Source organism: Aquarana catesbeiana, linkage group LG05 (assembly GCF_042186555.1).
Source record: "Aquarana catesbeiana isolate 2022-GZ linkage group LG05, ASM4218655v1, whole genome shotgun sequence".
NCBI lineage: Eukaryota > Metazoa > Chordata > Amphibia > Anura > Ranidae > Aquarana > Aquarana catesbeiana.
The window spans coordinates 6,559,171-6,581,568 of NC_133328.1; the positions used below are offsets into that span (position 1 = coordinate 6,559,171).

Genomic DNA, 22,398 nt, shown 5'->3' on the forward strand with positions numbered 1-22,398 from the left:
TCTAGTCCTTGCATGCAAGTGTGACTCCATAGGATGCTGAAATAGAAAGGTGCCACCCTGAAACAGAAAACCTGGGTCATCTGTCATGGCACCAGTTTAAACTGGAACATTGGTAAGGATTAAAGATAAGAAGCTGCATAGTCAGTAAGTGATTACATCAGCTATTGAAGTGCATAAAACTGAGAGTGTAATATTGCTTTACAACACATTGTTGTGAAGTATTTTTTCAAGTTATTTCTCTTTATTCTTCTCTTCTTTTACAGTTTGTATGGCAATAAAATGTCAGACAGTTCCTGCACCCATCTGGTATTGGGGATAAGAAATAACCAGACCCTGAAGAAATTGGACCTGTCGAATAAAAATCTGGGGGGTCCACATTTCAGTGACCTGATGACAGCTCTGACCAAAAGCCGGATAGAGGAATTAATGTGAGTAGAACTGGACTGATTGGAACAACAATTATTCTAGCACATTTTTATCCACAATACACAGTATAGTAATAAACCGAAGTTACACTTTTACTTTGCTCTACCAGTGAGATCCCACCGCCGGCACACACATGAGCATGCTCTACCAGTGAGATCCCACCTCCGCACACACATGAGCAATGCTCTACCAGTGAGATCCCACCTCCGGCACACACATTAGCAATGCTCTAACAGTGAGATCCCACCGCCGCCACACAAACAAGCATGCTCTACCAGTGGGATCCTACCGCCGCCACACAAATGAGCATGCTCTACCAGTGATATCCTACCGCCGCCACACAAACGAGCATGCTCTACCAGTGAGATCCCACCAGCAGCACACACAGGAGCATGCTCTACCAGTGAGATCACACCGCTAACACACACATGAGTATGCTCTACTACTGAGATCCCACCACTGGCACACACATGAACATGCCCTACCGTTGAGATCCCACCGCCAGCACACACATGAGCATGCTCTACTATTGAGATCCCATCACCAGCACACACATAAGCATGCTCTACCTGTGAGATCCAACTGGCGACACACACATGAGCATGTTCTACCAGAGAGATCCCACCGCCGGCACAAACATGAACGTGCTCTACCAGTGAGATCCCACCACTGGCACATGCATGAGCATGCTTTACTGGTGAGATCCCACTGCCGGCACACACATGAGAATGTTCTACCAGTGAGATACCACCACTGGCACTTGCATGAGAAAGTTCTACCAGTGAGATCCAACCACTGGCACATCTGTGAGCATGCTCTACCAATGAGATGCCACTGCCAGCACACACATTGGTCTTTTTGTATCTTGAACCCAGCACACAATCTAAAAAGGACGGTGTCCATTTAGTTTGGTAACTATAAAAAATATGAGAAAATTGACAATACATGAAGAAATGTAATTGTTTACTGTGCAGTGAACTGAAAAAATAAAATATTACAATTAAGAAAATTAGCTGCATTAATACAGTAGATACTAGCAAATGTGTGCTCATTCCTTGACTGGGATATTCAGTACAGTGGTATTGAATTAATCTTATTTAGAATGTAGATTTTAGTGCATTCATACAATTGAGATATGTTTGTGTATAACATTAATTAGACAAAGTAGAAAACTTTATTGGCTAGACACACAATATGATTTTAGGTCATATAATAGTTCACTGAAGGGCCTCATAAACTAGTGGTCAGAGGAGACATGTCCCTTACATTGGTGGTCAGTGGAGAAGGGCCCTGTATAGTGGTGGTCAGTGGCATAAATGTCCTCTTATATTGGTGGCCAGTATAGAGGAGCCCCCATTCAGTGGTTGTCTGTGGAGAAGGGCCCCAGTACAGTAATGGTCAGTGGGATAGGTGCCCTCTTACATTGGTGGCCAGTATAGAAGAGCCTCCGCATAGTGGTGGTCTGTGGAATAAGTTTCCTCCTACGTTAGTGGTCAGTGGAGCAGTGTCCCCCCTACCTTGGTGGTCAGTGCAGCATTTCCACCTCACATCAAGATCGTGAAGTGTTCCTTAAAGTGGAACTACATTGCACACTTTAACATTGTGACACTACACTTTTGGGTCCTGGCTTAGACTTCCTATACTCCACTCTCATATCATAGGTAGGTATTGTTCTATAGTCCACAGAGAAAATTGGGCAAGTCTAATACCACTGCTTGATATCTACACAAGACCAAAAGGAGCAAAATAACAGTTTCTTTTTAGAGTATATCTTATTCACGGTGAGTTTAAAATTGTTCTTCGCTTCCTCTACAGTTTAACCTACAATAAGCTAACAGACAGTTTCAGCCCCCACCTGGCACTGGGAATAAGAAAAAACCAAAATTTGAGGAAGCTTGACCTGTCTGGTAATAATCTGGGGGGTCCGCATTTTAGTGATCTGATGAAAGTTCTAACCTCAAGTCGGATAGAGAAATTACTGTGAGTAAAATGTGTTAAAAAAAAAAATTCTTATGTTTTTACATCCAAAACATGAACAAAATATACCATTATTATATGATATATCGATAAGTTTGAATCGCCATTCTTCAGCACTCAAAAAAAAAAGCCAGCGCGCTATGAGTGTTCTACCTTTCAGCTGCCCTCAATAAAACCTTATAAAACACAAAAGTGTATCTCTAATCTTAACTTTTTTTTCAATTTTGGATAGAGTGGTGTTGGATTCAAACTCCAGTCAGGTTTTTATTGTTGTGTTTTTTTCCTGCTGAGATTCTCCCTCACTGGCCTGATGACTACCATCAACGCAACAAAAAAAAAGTGGCGGAAAACTCTCAGTGATCAATAATGAACTTGTTTTCTTACGAAGGTGATGGGAGTGGGAAGGGACCTGAACTTAATTCTTCAGCGCTATAAAGCTTTAATCACGCTGGCGGTCGATTGTGATAATCCCAACGATTGGATCTTTGCTCTTACTTGAGCAATCAATTTCAGTGCAATAGTACCCTTCTCGCTGACTCTGGAATGGCTTGGTCTGGTGTGGTGGCTTATAAAAGACAAGGTGGTTCTGCCTCTCTACTGGAAAGTACTCTGAGTTAACACATTCCTGATGTCCAGAACTATGCTTGGTCAGGCAGCTGGATCAATATGCACATTGCAAGTTCACCCTTCTCTAAGCCAGCAATTGGAATACATGTTTACCACAGTTGGTAGGTGAGGGACCAACAAACAAATTCTTTTATTTTATCTCAGATATTTTTGCCAAATAGACTCAAAAATAGAATCTGCATAGGCTGCTATGATGGTTGTTACTCTATTGTCAATCTGTATTCCTGGTGGGCCTTGCGGATATTTTTTGGATAACTGTACAACCAGTTTTGTAACTTTAAAAAAAAAATGATCACAGAAGCAATTCAGACAAACCTGAAAAGGGGGATTTTGAAAGGGTTCTGGTGTTGCTCCTGTATATAAATAATGTGACGATGGTAAAGCTTATTCTCTGGCGTTCTCTAGCTTGAAACATTTATTAAAGGAAGACAATTAGCAACTCACATGGCATAAAATAAATTATGCATACCATCATTATGGTTCTCAAAAGGATTCCCAGCTGGGCAGAACACCAAGGAAACTGTCACAGTGGATACACTGGATATAATCTTAATGGCACCTGCAATACCTAAGAGAGACAGCAAGGGGGCACCAAGTGCACCAAGGTGGTAAGGTGGACACAGCACACAATAATTGGCAACTCACAACGTCAGGATGATCTCATGCATTACAGGCATTGGTGCATCTGCAGCTGGGAGGAGGAGACATCCAGGATCCCAAGATGGTGCTGCTGCAAGGGGTGGAGTGTTGTAGCTGGGGTGAGCAGGCAGCCACAGAACAGGAAACAGGAAGCAGCACATGTGGATCGATTGAGTATAGAATTGTTGTGTTCCATTTATCCACACGCGCTGATTCCTGTTTCATTGGGAATAGTCATGCAATTCAAACCTGTTTAATCAAAATATGGTCTGAGGATGGCATCCTTTTTTGAAAAATTAAACAGACTTGTGCCAGCTGGGAAAGTAGACTGTCATAGGAAGTCCTTGTGCAAGTTTTTTGCAACAAAGTCCTTCATAGCCTTGCCTTCGGTTATCCAAAGCAAGGGTCAAACCAGGCAGCGTTCAAGAACGAGTCTGTTATTCAACTGTTGTCACCAGGTCAGAGCCCTGGGCCTGTGATGTTCAAATAGAGCTCCACAGCCCATCAGGCAGGGTGGCCGGAACTTACCACCCCTGAGCAACTGCAAAGCTTCCTGTGGAGATGCACCACTGATGAATGCAGGGGCATACCTAGAGCATTTGGAACCCGGGGCGGATCCTATATCTGCCCCCCCCCCAATTGGCACAACCCCCCCACACCCCATCTGGCAATAATCTAAGTGAAATACGGCTGTGTGCGCACTTACCACAGGGGTGCTTGTTTGCAGGACAAGAAGGTGTAGTATGATGCGCTTGGTGACAGTGGAATCAGGCTGTAAACGTTTCTGGGGTGCAAAGCATGAAAAAAATCGTGATTCTGCAATGTGAAACACACACCAACCACGGGGACCAGGAAATGGGGAGGGAAATGCATTCCAGCAGGCACTTCCTGCTGCCGTATGCATCATTTCCCTTCTGCGGGCCACCGCCATCTTTTCGGAGACCGCTACTAGAGGTCAAAGCTCCCTATGCTCAAAAAGGGAAGCAGAACTGCTGAAAAAGCGGCACAGGCCTGACACCCCTAAGCAGCACCAGCCTGATACCCCCCCAATGTGTGGCACCTGGGGTGGACCACCCCCCCCCCTCCGGTGGTATGCCATTGGGTGAATCAAAACTGGTTCTGTGTTATACTTATACAGGTAAGAAATTATTTAGAAATGAAGCTCTAACCATTCAAATTTGTCCACCGTAGGCTACGAAATGTGAATCTGACTGATGAATACGCCCCATTCCTGGTGTCACTGAGCAATTGTACAACTCTGACAGTCCTGGATCTGAGATATAATCGACTTACTGATGCCAGTGCTGAACACGTAGAGGACCTTATACTGTCATCATATAGCTTAAAGGAGGTCAGGTCAGTATTTTTTTTTCAAGTGCTTAAGCATTTATTAACAATGGGTTTTCATAGAAACAAATGTACATAATAACTAAAAACGTTTAATGCATGTCAGTGTTGGCCTTATAGGCACTGGCACTTTAACAAAGTATGAAAAAAGGTAAAAAAATTCTTCCCTCCCCCAAGGCCCAAATTTCCCTCCCTAAAACACCCGAGTAATACAGCATTTTACTACCTACATGACATTCAGCAAGGGTTTACATCTAATCTTACAAGCCTGCCAGTGCCTACAATCCCTACACTAATCGCTCCCTATGCACTTGATCAGCAGCACTATGATTTCCTTATCACAGCTGAAGCACATTGTCAATATGAGTTCTGTGACCTCAACTATTCATAGTGTGGGACGGCTTATCACAGCCCCGTTATTGGCTCTTCCCAATCCAGCTGTTCTAAGTTAAAAGCCCGGACAATACATTACGGGTTAAAAGAATTGATCGTCCAAATTTTGGGCATTTCCACAACATGTGTATGAGAGTGCCCTTATTTATTTCACATTGAGGACATAACAGAATATCTGTCCTGTGCCATGCGTACAATTCTTGGGGGATATGATGAGCGATGAATAAAAAAAAGCTGGGTTAATTTTTGAGTTGCAGAGAGAGAGAGAGATACCAGTAAAAAAAATTAGTAAGCATGGTAGACCATTCCTCATCAGGGGCGGCCCGTCCATTAGGGGCACACCGGTGCTGCCCCCTTTATCCTCGCCACCCCCTATATGGTTAATGGATAGATTTATGCATTGCATGAATCTATCCACGGCCGCCGCTGCCACCCCCTATTCAGGCGTCCGGCCCCATTTCCGATGTCGGGCACCTGAATTACAGCGGCCGGGGTGTTTGTTTTAAAGAGGAAGTAAAGGCAGGAAAAAAACAAACACACCCTGTAAGGCAAAGGCATAATGAGCTAGCATGCATAGCATACTAGTTCATTATGAATAACTTACCTGAGATGGAAGCCCCCGAAGCGACCCTCGTTCTTCTCCTTCATCACTGCCACCTATCCCGGAGTGACTTCCGTTTATCGGGGCTCCAGCGCTGTGACTGGCCGGAGCCGCAATGACGTCATTCCCACGCATGCGCAAGGGAGCCGCCACTAATGGCATGATCGCCGTTAGCAGCGTCATGCTCAATGCGCCTGCGCACCACTGTCTGCGGTGCATGCGCAGTAGACATTGGTGCCAGTCTTTTGCAAATATCTCCTAAACCGTGTAGGTTTAGGAGATATTTGTTGCACCTACAGGTAAGCCTTAATCTAGGCTTACCTGTAGGTAAAAGTGGTCCCAGAGGGTCTAATAGGCTTCAAAGTAGGGTAGGCTCGGAGTGCAGAGCATTGCACTCGGAGTCCACCCAGATGTGTTAGAAAAGCAAATGAATATTTGCTTTTCTAACACTGAATCGCCTCTCCGCCAATCAGGAAGCGCAGGTCTGTTACCCATTTCCCGATTTATAATGACAATGTGTATAAAAGACACCTGTCCACAGAATCTCTTCCATTTACACCTCACCATCATGGGCAAGACCAAAGAGCTGTCAGAGGACGTCAGAAACAAAATTGAAGACCTGCACAAGGCTGGAATGGGCTAAAAAACCATCAGGGAGCTTAGTGAGAAGGAGACAACTGTTGGAGCGATTATTGTCAAATGGAAGAAATACAAAATAACCACTAATCACCCTCGGTCTGGAGCTCCATGCAAGATTTCGCCTCATGGGGTAAGGATGATCATGAGAAAAGTGAGGGATCAGCCAAGAACTACACGGGAGGAACTTGTGAATGATCTCAAGGCAGTTGGGACCACAATCACCAAACAAACCATTGATAACACAATACGCCGCCATGGATTGAGTCCTGCACCGACCGCAAGGTCCCCCTCCTCAAGAAGGCGCATGAATCAATGGAAACTCAAATAATTTGTTCCAGTGTCACTGTGGCCAGAGGTGCGGGGGTGCTGGAGACACTCGGAAACACTCAGAGATGCTCGGAGACCATTCTGAGATGCTCGGAGGCTCTCGGAGACGCTCAGAGACACTCGGGAACAGAGTTTTTCCGAGCGTCTCCGAGTGTCTCCGAATATCACTGGCACCCCTGCATCTCTGGCCACATGAGGTACTGCACACCCCAGAGGCTTGAATCCTGCTCGTCTTGCGAGACAACTCTTGCAAACCGAGTCAGGATTTTTTTTTTATAAATAGCTCGTATTGTGAAACGCTCGTAAACCGCGTTACTCGCACTCCGAGGTTTTACTGTACGTCTTTTTCAATTTGTGATAACAATGTGTAAATGTGGATTTGCCAAATACAAAAACTGAAACACAAGGGGCTGATCAATGTTCAGAAGACCTAGTCATCAGCTGGTGGGCAGATCAGGTACAGGATCAGTAGAATGTGCAAAGTCAGGCCGTGGTCAGTGTCAGACGAGCAGATCTAGAGCAAGGAGAGCAGGCAGATGCATGGCCATGGAGCACGCTGGGGTCAGTACAGACAGGTAGCAAGATCAGGTCAAGATCAGGAAGACAATCAGGAAATACTGGACACAAGTTATAGGTACTGCTGAAATCAGCACTAGACAGATACAGCTATCTAGTTTAAATAGTCAACTTGGTGCCAAGAAGGCCATCTGCGCTTTTGTTAGGATGTTTTCCTCCATACTCAGAGCCATCTTAATAGCATCATGGGTGGGCCCCTGGGCAAAGTAATGCACTGGGCCCCCTACCAGCATGGCCCAAATGTACGCATCTACTCTCATGAATTAAAATATAAATAGTCAATAGATTTAAACATATATTTATTAGCACTTTCAATAAAATCGATTTTAAACATGCCATAAATCAAAGACTAATTTAACGCAAAGAGCTCAGTACAGGGGGGAGACAAAAGGGCAAAGTAGAGGGTGGGGATCAGGAGGGCAAGATACTGGAATCAGGGGGGCAATGTCCAGGTTCCCGGGATGCTGGCCATCCCAAGAAAGCTTAATAAAAAGCATGACTATCCCAGCAGATCCTGGACAGCTGGCAAGTATGATGTAATGCAAGATTAGCATGGGGCCCCCCGTGCACCCGGGGCCCCCGGGCAGTGCCCAAGGGTGCCCATGCTTTAAGACAGCCCTGTCCATACTGACGTGACCTATCTGATAGGGGCTGTTCCCCAAAGTTCAGATTTAACCATCATAGGACAAAGCTCTAAAATATTTCCAGACACATTTTCTACGTGATTCTGTAATATTTTTTTTGCAGAACCAATGGAAATGGCCTTTCTATCGATGCAGAGGACATACTAAGGAATATACAGCAAGAAATGTAAGTTAAACATTGATTTGTGAGTAGATAAGACGTACCTGTTTTTTTTTTTGGTTTTTTTTTCTATTTCATTTAAGCTTGGAGTAAGTGATAATATCTTGCCCCTAATACTAAACTACTGTTAAACATTTAAAGTGCAACTACAGTCTAGTGAATTTCCACTTGTTATACAATATTGTGGATTATTCTGCATCCAGTTGTACCCCTCCGGATAGTTTATTACCCCCCCCCCGTCTATGGTGCTGAAGATTTTTGACATGCATCTATGCAACCTCACCGATATCTCACTGGTTCACTTGTTTTTAAGGCTAGACATACACCCATAGATTTCTCTCGCTAAGCTTGCAGGCTGAATATGAGATAATCCTCAATCCACACTAATTCCCTTAGTAGCAACTAAGAGCAGATTGACATGAACCCCTTAATGATGCTTGATACTGGTGTTGCAACTGTTCAAATGACTCTAGCTTTTCCCAACATATTAATTGAGAAACTCCCCACATTGAGAACTTTGACCATTGCTGCCCACAAATCAATTTTCTACGTTCTGTAAAATTGGAGTTGTGCCAAACCGGGGAATATTCAGTGTGCCCAAGGACTCTTATGAATGAAATCATAGGTTGGAAAACACTTTCTCAGGAGACCTAGTCAATTTGCCTCAAGAACTCCATATACACTACATTACATTATAATGTGACGCCTGCATTTACACGCACATGAACTTTAACGGCATCCCATTCTTAGTCCGTAGGGTTCAATATTGAGTTGGCCCACCCTTTGCAACGATAACAAATTCAACTCTTCTGGGAAAGCTGTCTACAAGGTTTAGGAGTGTGTCTAAGGGAAGGTTTGACCATTCTTCCGGAAGCGTATTTGTGAGGTCAGGCACTGATGTTGGACGAGAAGGCCTGACTCGCAGTCTCCTCTCTAATTCATCCCAAAGGTGTTCTATCGAGTTGAGGTGCAGGCCATTCAAGTTCCTCCATCCAAAACTCGCTCATCCACACTATATTGCCAAAAGCATTGAACCATCCCTCCAAATCATTTTGTGGAGGGGGGATTATGGTTGTTTTTTAGGGGTTGGGCTTGGCCCCTTAGTTCCAGTGAGGGGAACTCTTAAGGCGTCAGCATACCAAGACATTTTGGACAATTTCATGTTCCCAACTTTGTGGGAACAGTTTGGGGATGGCCCCTTCCTGTTCCAACATGACTGCACACCAGTGCACAAAGCAAGGTCCATAAAGACATGGATGAACGAGTTTGGGGTGGAGGAACTTGACTGGCCTGCACGGAGTCCTGACCTTAACCCAATAGAGCACCTTTGGGATGAAATAGAGCGGAGACTGTGAGCCAGGCCTTCTTGTCCACATCAGTGCCTGACCTCACAAATGCTCTTCTGGAAGAATGGTCAAACATTCCCATAGACACCCTCCTAAACCTTGTGCACGGCCTTCCCAGAAGAGTTGAAGCTGTTATAGCTGCAAAGGGTGGAGCCAACTCAATATTGAACCCTACGGACTAAGACTGAGATGCCATTAAAGTTCATGTACGATACCTTGAGCGAAGTGAGTGGGACGCAGATCCCGCTGGACCCTCTGACTCTCTTACTGAGTCACTTGGATGAGGTGCATGGACACAGGTATACTAAGCTTTGCATGACATTCTCCCTGTTCTGTGCTAGAAGGGAAATACTCTTATGCCCTGTACACACAATAGGAATTTCCACCAACAAATGTTTGAGAGCAGGTTCTCAAATTTTCCGACAACAAAACTTGTTGTCGGAAATTCCGTGTGTACCTAAGTCCGACACACAAAAATCCACGCATGCTCGGAATCAAGCAGAAGAGCCGCACTGGCTATTAAACTTAATTTTTCTTGGCTCGTCGTACGTGTTGTACGTCACCGCGATCTTGACGTTCAGAATTTCCGACAACATTTGTGTGACTGTGTGTATACAGCACAAGTTTGGGCCAACATCCTTCGGAAAAAAATCCATGGTTTTGTTGTCGGAAAATCCTATCGTGTGTACGGGGCACTAGGGTGGAGGTCGGCGGAGCCACCAACATGTGACTCCTGGCGCCTTTCAATAAACTCAGGACTACCCCTTTACAGGCTCACATGTGAAAGCAGGCAGTGCCCAGTGAAATTCGAGGTCTGGTCAGGGTGGATAGACGCTAATGGCTAAAGTAGTTGTGGTGGACCTTTGCATATAAATTCTTCATGATCTCGCTGGTGGCATGACAGGGGGCGTGTCATTTGCCTACATACTTTGTGTCAACAGGAATTCCTCTTTCGTACCTCAGAAAATTGAAAGGTATGAGGTATGTTAAAAAAAATGTTTGTTTCAAATGCAAAAATCAGAAACTAAGCTTGTGTTGGATGATACAGTGCCTTGAAAAAGTATTCATACCCCTTAAAATTTTCCACATTTTATCATGTTACAACCAAAAACTTAAATTTATTTTATTGGGATTTTATGTGATATGTAAATTAGGTGACTTCTGAAGGCAATTGGTTCCACTAGATTTGAGGGGTATCAGAGTAAAGGGGGCTGAATACAAATGCACGCCACACTTTTACATATTTATTTGTAAAACATTTTGAAAACCATTTATCATTTTCCTTCCACTTCACAATTATGTGCCATTTTGTGTTGGTCTATCACATAAAATCCCAATAAAATACATTTACATTTTTTTGGTTGTAACATGACAAAATGTGGAAAATTTCAAGGGGTATGAATACTTTTTTCAAGGCACTGTAGACCCTCCCCCCTACAAGGTTTCTATTGCTGTCTGTATGTCCACTAGAGAGATTCACCCTCTCTGTTTGTTCTGGTGACCATTGTCACCAGTAATTAAAGGAAAATAGTAAAATGACCATGTGACAGACCTAGCCAGGACAGAGGCTTTTGGAGGGGACTGAATGCTAGCCTCTTGCCTATCGATCATGGGCCCTGGCATTTGGGGGAACGGTGCTCTTTGTGAGCTGTATGCCTGGGGACCCTGGAGGTGGTGTTACTTTGGATTCAGGTCCAGGACACGCAGACTCTGGGAACCCTGTAATTTGCCATATTATAAATAGTGACTGATTCATAATGTTGGGGCTCATAGAAGATGCTGATGTCATCAACTCTGCTATTGTGAGAAGGTTTTCTGAGATTTGCCCGAAAGATAATTCTTGGTTGTTTATTCTGAACAATACATGATCATTGGAAGAGCTGATCACATTGACCTCCGGAGACGGACTGTCTGGTCACCTAGGCTGCCTTAAGTGCTGTGTTAATTAACATGTTAATTATATAATTATCTTTTAAGTTGTTGCTAGAGGGGAGGGGGGAGTATCCATGAGCCAGCCCTACCTCATTATCTAACCCCTTGTGTTAAAAGTGTATAAAAAGGCTGTATTCTGTCCAATAAATCATTCAAGATTCTACAAGCTATTTTCGGCTAGACTTGTATTCAATGCAGCTATAATAATATCTCTCTGATGGTCAGACTGGAGGAAGCGGTATTACTGAAGCACTCAGCAGAGTGTGGGATAGGATCCGTCACAGACCACAAGCACCAGAACAAATGGGAAGTTTTCCAACAGAGAAACACGTGTTCTAGTGACATCATTCTAAGAGGAATTTCCTTTACTTTGCGGAGGTTCCCCTCTCACTCCCTGTCATTTATGCGGGGCGGGATGTAGAGGTAATTCTCCACCATTGGAACACAGATAGCAGATAAAAACCTGGTAGTGATTTATCTCAATCAATAGGGATGGAGACCTGTGCACGGTTTGTCATGGCCTCATATAAAGTCCCAACATTCTTTTTCTTTTTTCAAAAACCTGGTAGTGCTTTTGACCTTTCCATACGCTACACAAACCAAAAAATAAAAAAAATGTTTTGATACACTTTAGGTGGGCAGCACAAGTGTTGTTTGAGGTTCCATGATTATTGTGCAATATATTTTTCTTAATTGTATACTTGCAAAGATTCAATCAGTCATTAGAATTACAAAAATAGTTACATTTCATTTATACCTATGTTAGATGTTGTTACTGAATTATTGGTATAAAAATCTTTTTTTTATTTTACAAGACAAGATTATGTCCCATTGAATCCTTCTAAATCTGGTGATCAAGCAGAGGCTTTGCTGGAGTTTGATCCGCCTGCAGAGGTAGGTATAACTATATACCTGATTTACCAAAAACCAAGTGTCTTTACAGCACAGAGGCTACTGTTACCCGCCTTGGTGGTTTTATTGCTGGCCCTATTGCAGAAATTCCCCCTCACTTCCTATCATGATGACAGCGATGCTAGTCACATTGCAGTGCCCATTGCAGGTGTTACTCATCGTGTACCTCTGTGAATAAAGTGGATTGTAAAGCTCAGACACAGTGGCAGCTGTTTTTTTTTTTTTTTGGGGGGGGGCGGCAAACAATCCAACTACCGCCACCCCTATCGCATAGCTCCCAACTGTCCCTGATTTCGAGGGACTGTCCCTCATTTTGAACAATGTCCCTCTGTCCCTCTTCCCTCCTGATTTGTCCCTCATTTTTGGTCTGATTTATATAGTTGTATATAAAATGCAATTTTTATCTATCCAAAAGTGTTTTACAGTGCTAAACCTTTCATTCAACTTCTGAATTTCTGCATCTGTAATTTGCAAAAGCCAATATAAAGGAATAGTGGTGGTAAAAAAAAACCTTGTGGGTTAAACAAATCATTTTTTGTATAATTCTCCTTTAAGGGGGTGTGGCAGGGGGGGTGTCCTATGCCTACATACTTTTCCTAATAGGCATCCCTCATTCCCATCTCAGAAAGTTGGAAAGCTTGGGGCAGCTCTTCCTCAGGGTGGCGCCTCCTTCTCCTGGTGCTTCATGGCGGCTTCCCCTGCGTCTCCTCCCTCCTCCTCCTCGGCAGCCAATAGGATTGGTTCTCCTCTCGGCCAATTGGGTGTCAAGCGCTTCCTGATTGGGAGGAGGATCAGGAAGACAATAGCAAATATTAATGTCCCACAACAGGGTGGGCTCAGAGTGCAGTGCTCTGCGCCCCGAGCCCACCCTTTTTTGAAGCCTATTAGAGCCTCAGGCTCTAATCATGTGCTTCTTAAAAAAAAAAAAAAAACATTAGAATGCATGCGTCCGGCACCCTGTGCCCTGAATTACGGGCTGCCACTGCTCAGACATGAAATATGAGCAAAGTGTATCCCTCTGTAGTGTGTACTTGTCTCACTTAAGAGTACACACAGTGAGAATATTGGACAAATGATCATCCATTTTTTATTTATTTTTTTTGCTTGCTAGTCTCCATATCGAAAATAAATAGGTTACTAAAGTTAAGAAAATTCTCGTAAGACAGAATATAACGCCATCCCATCCACATTGTTCCTGCTTGGAATGGAACTCTAAGAGAAATATTTCAAACCCAGGTTTGATATAGATGTGTCCGCCTAACAGTCAGGTGGACACATCCGGAGTTTCTGAAGGGAAATCCAACACACTGACACCTCCATGGATATGTGTGTCCCTCTCAGCCCATTTACCAGCAATTTTTGATGCCCTTTATTGCAGGATTCCTGCTTTATAGGCCCCAGCACAAGTAATTTGTTCCAGCCCAGGACCAGAGCTCCTTCTTGATTTTGGGGCATTGTCCACACATATATATTTATTTTTTGACATTAAACCTGGGTTTGAAATATTCCTCTTAGAGTTCCATTCCAAGCAGGGACATTGTGGATGGTGGATGTGACAGGGTCTCTCTTTTAAAAAATGGATTTGGATGATCTTACGTATGTGCAATTCAACAAAATATTACATTATTCCTGTTAAACCCCTGATGAAGGAGACTACATTCATCTCCGAAACGCGTTGGGTATAAGATCTTTGTATCATCAACTTGCACAACTTTGATGTCTCCATGTCCAATATTTTGTTTATTATTATATGTATTTTTCTAGATAGTTACTCAATAAAATTTCTACTTTTTCTATAGTGTGTGTTGGTAGTGCCTTAAAAATCCCACCCCTTGGGGTTCCACTCTATTCCAATTTTCTTGGGATGTGGCACACTTTGTAAATCTTTCATATCAGAAAACCAATTCTCATATATAAATGTGATGGGTGCCTTGTGTTCACGGGAAACAAACTTGAGAACATGTTTGTACGACATGCTTCACCAACACTAGTCCTTATTAATCTTATTAATTTATAATAATCTTTTTTCTCCTTTCCATAGTCTGAGGAAGAGCCAGAAAATTTAGTTACACCGATTGTAGATGGAAAAACATACAGGTAAAGTTTTCTCATTTTTATTACATTCTGATCATACAAAGAACATAAATTTCCAGATGTTCATGGGACACACTTTGTAGCACCAAGGACATCCAGGTCAGTGGCTATTTAAATCCAGTGGTCCGTGGACCAGTGATGGTCCGCGAGAAAATTTTTGGTAGTCCCCAGGGGTTCTGCCACAAATCAACATTGTGGCGAACGTATACTGCCCAATGTTGTTTCCAGTGTTGTTCTCAATGCCCGCTGCCAATACTGTTAGCGTGCATTGATACCTGATGCCTCCTTTGTAGTTCCGACTCCTGTGAACTCAGAGGGAGGCACCAGGAGTAGTGTAGAGAGTGGGAGGTGAAGAAAGAGGGGACTTCCAATGCCAGCGCTGATCACAGACTGTGGGAGGGCGCACGCAGCTTGAACACATGGCTGGATAAGGAGGTGAGATGAAATAATAAATCCCCCCCCCTTCCCCCCTATTTTAGTCTCAGTCCCTTTTCATTTATTTCAAGAATACCATAACAAGGACTCAGTTGATAGACTATTTGTTATTATGCATACCAAGTGACAGCACCACTATCCCCCATGTTTTTTCCGAAAGGTTGGTGACCGCTGATTTAGACAACCTTCTTCTGAAGGACCCATCTCCCTTCCGGCAATGCAAACATTCACAGGACAATTCAGAGGCTTCTGGCTTTTGGTTGGGCGATTATGTCCTTAATAATTTGCTCTCCAAGCATCTCTTCATCTGGAATATTTGAACCTAATACTAGACACAACCCAAGCAAAAGTTTTCCTTCCAGAGAAATAACTAATCTCTCTCTCAGAACTCATGTTAAGGACTTGGGATCAATGAGACGCCCCTCTGTGAGAGTTCTGGGTCTCCTGGTGGCCTCCTTCAAGATTTCTATCCAACACAACACCTTGTTGGCATGGAACAAGCATACCCCTTCTGTGAACCTACCTATGCTCCCATCCATCCAACTAAGAAATATCCTAGCTTGGTGGATCTCCAACCCAGTTTTAACAATGGGGAAGTCAGTTTTGTCACATCACTGGAAAGTGATAGACGCCAGCCATTCAAGCTGGAGAGTTGTTTCCCTATTCCCCACAGTTCAGGGAATATGGTCATAGGCAGAAGCCAAGCTCTCCATCAACATCCTGGAGCTCAGAATGATAAGGATGGCTCTGCACCACTGGACCCTCCTTCTGCAAGGATACCCAATCAGGGAGCAATCTGACAATGTGGTCCACATCAATCACCAAAGGGGCATCAGGAGTCCTGCATCCTTGAAGGAAGCAGGCCAGACCATCTGGAGAAAAAACATCCATCCAGTGATCTTTGATGTCCACATCCCTGGAGTAGACAATTGGAAGTCGAGCAGGCAGGGCTGACAACACTGCATGGAATTCAGTTCAGCAGAGGCAATGTAGCCAGCTATCAACAAGAAATTAGGAGCTTGGGGAAATTGGGAACATTTAGGTTCTAAAGTATTATTAGTACAGCAGGTTGTAATAACTTTATTTTTTCTTTTTATTATTTAGGCTGAAACTGGAGCCTGGTCGACTTTTCTGCTGTAAAGAGACGGGAATCATGTTCAAAGTGAAATCTGAAGTGACCATCACATATGAGCTGAAATTTGAGAGTGACTATGTAAATAAAATACAAGAGAATGAATATGACATTGTGGGTCCTATGTTTAACATAACCGTAGAGCCCAAAGTAGTGTCAGAAGTGTACCTACCACATTACTTGTGCTTACAAGGTAGGTCAGAGAATTCTAATAATTGTATTTAAGGTATTTTAAAGTATATCAAAAGCCAGAACTTTTTGTTAATTCTGGAAAGTGTAGGGAAGGACTAAACCTCTGTCAGGTTTTTCTTGTCATCTGTGTCTGGGGCTTTTTATTGCCTTCTGGGGAGATTCAACCTTTCTATTTGTCCTCTGGACAGAAAGTGATTTGGAAATCCAATTTGTTTCAGTTGTCACTGAAACCAGTGGGTGAGGGAAATCTTCGATTGGAGGTACCTGTTCCATGACAACCTTCTTTCTTCTTGGCCTGTCTGTATGGCTATGAGCATATTTGGTCAATGAAATCAGTCTCCATCCCCGCCCCTTAGTTTACAAACAAACTGCTGGGCCAGGGATTTGTCTTTCATGTTTAGGAGTGAACCAAGAGCACATTGGACCTGTGTTTTTTTTTTTTTTGATTGGTTGACGTGTGTCATTTGTTGCGATTGACGAGGATCTACTGTACATCACTGGACAACATGATTAATGATATATTTACATCATGGGACATTTTTGGTTTCTTGTTTTCAAAGTACTTATTCAAATGTGTTATGTGTTTATTTTTTAAATATTTTAATGTGAATGAGTAGGGATATTATGTAGTCCTTACTCATTCATGTAAGGAATGGGGTGGTATCTAGGGGCACCCTTGTTTTTAAATATTCTTATAAGTCCCCCACTTGTAGACCCCGACACCCCCACCAGGACAGGGTTATGGGGAAGATGCCCTTTTCTTCCCCATATTGAGGGCATGTGGCCTGATATGGTCCAGGAAGGGGGGGGGGGCTGCATGCTTGGATAAGGGTAGGGATTTTGGGGGAGGACCCCATGTCTTTTGTTTTTTCATGGGGTACATCCTTAAAAAAAACATTGCCAGTAAGTTAAATTTTTCTGCCAGCTTCTTACTTTGTAAAAAGGCATAGGAACCCCCCAAAGGCATAGGAACCCCCCTCAAGGCATAGGAACCCCCAAAGGCATAGGAACCTCCCCAGAGGTCCCCATGTCATTTTTTATTTAACCACTTGACTTCATGACCAGGCCATTTTTTGCGATACGGCACTGCGTTACTTTAACTGATAACTGCGCAGTGGCGCAACACTGTACTCAAATAGAATTTATGTAATTTTCCCCACAAATAGAGCTTTCTTTTGGTGGTATTTGATCACCTCAGATTTTTTTATTTTTTGCACTATAAACAAAAAAAGACAGACAATTTTGAAAAAAAGAAACAAAACAATATTTTTTTTCTCCTGTAAAACACGTCCAATAAATAAATGTAAAAAAAAAAATCAAATTTTTTGATCAATTTAGGCCCAATATGTATTCTGCTACATATTTTTGGTAAAAAAAATCCCAATAAGGGTATATTGATTGGTTTATGTGAGCATTATAGCGTCTACAAACTATGGTATACTGTATATATATATATGGGATTTTTTTATACTAGTAATGGCAGTGATCTGCGACTTATAGCGGGACTGCAATATTGCAGCGCACATTCTGACACTTTTGACACTTTTAGGGAACTAGTGACACTAAAACAGTGATCAGTGCTAAAAATAAACATTTTACTAGTTAATATAAGTTACCAATGAAATTGTAAAGTATATATAACCACAAAAACACATACAGTACAATGATCGTCTGACATGGCTCATAATGTCTCCTCCCAATGGTCCACAACCCCACCTACCTCAAGATACCCCCACAAGCACAGGGCGCACATCAAGGCAGTCTAGAGGCAGCGAATAGGGTGCTTTAATGTAGTGGCTATAGGGGGCATACAGGGACCGTGCTAAAAGCAAAATCGGGGAAAAGAGGAAGGCAGTAAATAAATAGTAATGGACACAGTAAGTCCAATCATATGGGATAACATAGCCTCAATACTTACAATAGCTCTGTGGAGGAGGTAGGTGGGGTTGTGGACCATTGGGAGGAGACCATGTCAGACGATCATTGTACTGTATGTGTTTTTGTGGTTATATATACTTTGCACTTTCATTGGTAACTTGCTGTGTTAACTAGTAAAATGTTGCTTTTTGTATTTATTGCCACTAGAGCCACTGTCGAATACTGCAATTACATATGCCCCTGAAGAAGCCAATGTTTGGCGAAACATGTAGGGATCTTTACCAGTAATTGCCACAGACATATGGATACTCTGGTCAGTATTTACTTTTTGGATACTCTGTGTTTTATGCACCCAGGCCCGCATCCGGAAATCAGTTTCGATCGGGTCATGACATCAATTCCAGTTTACAGAAGACTTAAAGGCACCAAATTTTAAAAAAAATGACAGTATTCAAAATAGCCAAATTTGGCGTTTTGAATGCTTTTAAGTGCAAAGAAGGGATTTGGGGTCCTGTAGATCCCTCCATAAAGAGTACATGTCACTGCCTATTGGGCCTCATGCACACTGGATGTAATACCAACACTATAGAAACACCAGTAGCTTTGCAGTGAGTTTTTCAAAGTTTTCCAGCGTTTTTGCAATAGCGTTTTTCAGCGCCTTTAAGCGTCTTTTTTTTTTAAATCAATGGGATCAAAAAACTTTAAAATACGCCACTGAGCCCCTTTTTGGAGCGTTTATCCGCGTTTTTGACATTACAGCGTTTTTACAGCTGAAAAACTCTTCTCAGAATGAACTAGTTTTGGGTTTTTTTTTACAACCCAAAAACACCCCTGCCAAAAACAGTTGATAACAGCCTATGTGTGCATGGACACATAAGATAACATGATGGGGGACTTTATTGACTGTAGAAAAAAAACATCTGATGCCAAAAACAGCAGCTGTGAAAGTGTCCGGTGTGCATAAGGCCTTACAAGGGATGTTTACATTCCTTCTGTCAGCAATAAAAGTGATTAGAATGTTTTTTTTCAAAGGGACAGTGTAAAAATAAAATAAAATTATTAAGAAAAAAAAAAAGTAAAGCACCCTATTTCTCCGTGCTTTGCGCGTGAAAGCGAACGCATACATAAGTCGCGACCGCAAACAGTGTTCAAACCACATATGTGAGCTATCTCCGCCATTGTTATGCCCCGTACACACGGTCGGACTTTGTTCGGACATTCCGACAACAAAATCCTCGGATTTTTTCCGACGGATGTTGGCTCAAACTTGTTTTGCCTACACACGGTCGCACAAAGTTGTCGGAATTTCCGATCGCCAAGAACGCGGTGACGTCAAGCACGTACGACGAGACTAGAAAAGGCCAGTTCAGAACCAAGCGCGGCACCCTTTGGGCTCCTTTTGCTAATCTCGTGTTAGTAAAAGTTTGGTGAGAGACGATTCGCGCTTTTTCAGACTCGTGGCTTTCAGATCGTTTTCTGCCGTTCAGTTTGTGCTTGTGGGTTTGTATCTGCTCTTCAGTGCGTGCAGTCAGTTCGTATTGGAGTTTTCTGTGCGATCTTGTCCGCTCGTTGCTGTTTTTCAGGTCGCTCTTCACAGGCCTTGCTGTTCTTCAGTGCGTTCTGTTACTTCGTTCTGAGCAGCCGACCGTTTTCTAGCCATGATTCGTATGCGTACTCCTCGTAGAGTTCGTGCTGTGCGGGGGCTTGGTGTTGAGGTCCTGACCTTGACACAAGTCCAGTCCATGAACAGGGTGGGGAGGAGTTCATGGACCAAGAATTGGTTGCTTCAGCGTGACCAGTTCTCTCATATGCCTTTGCTCCGTGAGATCCGTGAGAATAATCCTGATGATTTCAGGAACTTTCTCCGGATGACGGACCCCGTATTTCACCGTTTGTTGGCTTCGCTGACCCCCTATATTAGCAGGCAGGATACCTGCATGAGGCAAGCCATCACTCCGGAGCAGAGGTTGGTCGCTACCTTGCGGTATTTGGCCACAGGGAGAAGCCTGCAGGACTTGAAGTTCTCGACAGGCATCTCCCCCCAGGCTCTGGGTATCATCATCCCAGAGACCTGTTCTGCCATCATACAGGTCCTGCAGAAGGAGTATATGAAGGTAAGATTTTTATCCTTTTATATCACATTTTATTGTATTGAATGTTTGATAATATATTGTATTTCTTCCCTCATTCCATAATTACCATGATTGTAATATGCTGTGAATGTCCCCTTTGTCCTCATGCATGCTGGATTTTTATGTAATTATTATTTTAGGTCCTTCATACATATTTGCCCTTCAATAACCTCCCCAGCATGGTGTCTCCTGCCCTATATTCACCTCATGTAGTCACTTAACAATGTATTTTATCAGCTCCATAGTAGTGCTTTACCCCAAACACCCCCTAAAATGTTTTGAAATGTTATTTTTGATTTAAATTCAGGCAGAGTGGCAGAGGCTTTTTTTTGTGGTGTCCCCAAATTTTTTGTAACCCTCCCTCCCCCAACTGCTAAGTCAGCTGATCCCAATTCTCTATCTTCAATCATCTATCTGCTGACTTTGCCAAACCCATACACACTATACCCATCTCTTTAGTGCTCAGATTTATGGATTAATTCCCCAAAGCATGTAGTGCAAGGGCCTGCCTGTATACTTTCCAATGGTACTGTTTAAAGTTCTTGTATCCTATTATGATCTTGATAGGTAATAGCAGAATGTCCAAATGTGCTCAAATGTGTACAGTGTGTATTTATATCTTTGTATTATGACACTTCTTACCTGTCCAGTGGGCTGCCAATAGTGTAACTAAGGAGGGGCTGTTCCAAGTAATACCCATTATTTAGGCATTCATCTCTCAATGAAGTGAAGAGGGTTACCTGTCCAAGAGTCCCCCCCCCTATAATGTTAGAAATGGCCCATGAGGGGGGGAGGGGGAATATGATAGGTGTACCTTATACTTTGTTGTTGTTAAATTCCCCTTAATAAATGCTATCTGGAGGTTGACCCATAATGTTTGTGTCTAATCTGCTTGCCAGGTTTCTGTGAAAAAATAGTAATGTTTATTGTTTTTTCCTCAACAGTTTCCTTCCACGCCACAGGAATGGCAGACTGTGGCCTCCCACTTTGCCCAGCGGTGGGACTTTCCTAACTGCGGAGGGGCAATTGATGGGAAACACGTCCACATCGTCCCACCACCCAACTCGGGGTCGTACTATTATAATTACAAGGGGTTTAATAGTTTAGTGATGTTGGCGGTGGTGTCGGCTAATTACGACTTCTTGTATGTGGACGTGGGGAAGAATGGCCGGATGTCCGATGGTGGAGTCATCGCCCAGACGGAGTTCTACAGGCGTCTCCAGAATGGCAGCTTGGACTTGCCACCTCCAGAGGACAATGTTGAAGGTCTCCCATTTGTGTTAGTTGCTGATGAAGCATTTGCGCTGGGGGACCACCTGATGCGGCCATTCCCGATGAGGACCCTCACCCCGGAACAGAGGGTTTTTAATTACCAGCTGGCCAGAGCCCGAAGAGTGGTGGAGAACACATTTGGAATCCTGGCCAGCCGGTTCCGATTATTTATGACACCCATCCATATGGCGGAGTATAAACTGAACCATATAATACTTGCCTGCTGTGTTTTCCATAATTTTCTACAAAAACATTCAGCCAACTATGCTGGCTCAGTTGGGCCTGAGGCCGGAATCCCAAATACATCAACAATGACGGCACTTGAAAGCGGCCGTCCTGGCTTGCCCTCCCTGAATGCCCGTGATGTCCGGTTACGATACCTGGAGTTCTTTGCGGGTAGGGGGGCTATCAATATGCCAGACAATCTGTGACACCTTTTTCAAATAAAAAACAACCAAAAGAAATTCTTGGTGGACATTTACTGCTTGTGTTTGTTTTAGCTGACCCTGACAGAAATGTGTTGAGTGCAGAAAATGTCGTGATTGGGTAACCTTATAAAAAACAGTGTTGGCTGGTACTTCCTAAATGCAAAAACACATTTCACTACAAGTGCACTTGCAACTGCACTGAACCTGCACTTGTAGAGCAAAGAGGATTTGCCCTTAGGAAATAACCCCCATTTGTTCATAAAACAACAATTACATCACCCCAAAAGTG

General features: G+C 43.2%; 1 protein-coding gene across 3 annotated transcripts in view; it reads left to right on the top strand.

Annotated features, from left to right (window-relative positions):
* The window catches only part of LOC141144052 (NACHT, LRR and PYD domains-containing protein 3-like), a 107,771-nt gene that overhangs the window by 62,824 nt on the left and 22,549 nt on the right, over positions 1 to 22,398 (top strand). Inside the window, exons 12-19 of one of the 3 annotated variants that reach the window (XM_073629407.1) lie at positions 264 to 428; positions 2,242 to 2,406; positions 4,861 to 5,025; positions 8,300 to 8,362; positions 12,450 to 12,528; positions 14,588 to 14,643; positions 16,180 to 16,400; positions 21,354 to 22,046. In XM_073629407.1, the coding sequence (XP_073485508.1) occupies positions 264 to 428; positions 2,242 to 2,406; positions 4,861 to 5,025; positions 8,300 to 8,362; positions 12,450 to 12,528; positions 14,588 to 14,643; positions 16,180 to 16,400; positions 21,354 to 21,421 (982 nt within the window). In that variant the 3' untranslated portion in view covers positions 21,422 to 22,046. Of the gene's footprint in view, positions 1 to 263; positions 429 to 2,241; positions 2,407 to 4,860; positions 5,026 to 8,299; positions 8,363 to 12,449; positions 12,529 to 14,587; positions 14,644 to 16,179; positions 16,401 to 21,353; positions 22,047 to 22,398 lie in introns of those variants that run through there. The other 2 variants (XM_073629405.1, XM_073629406.1) reach the window with 2 other exon arrangements.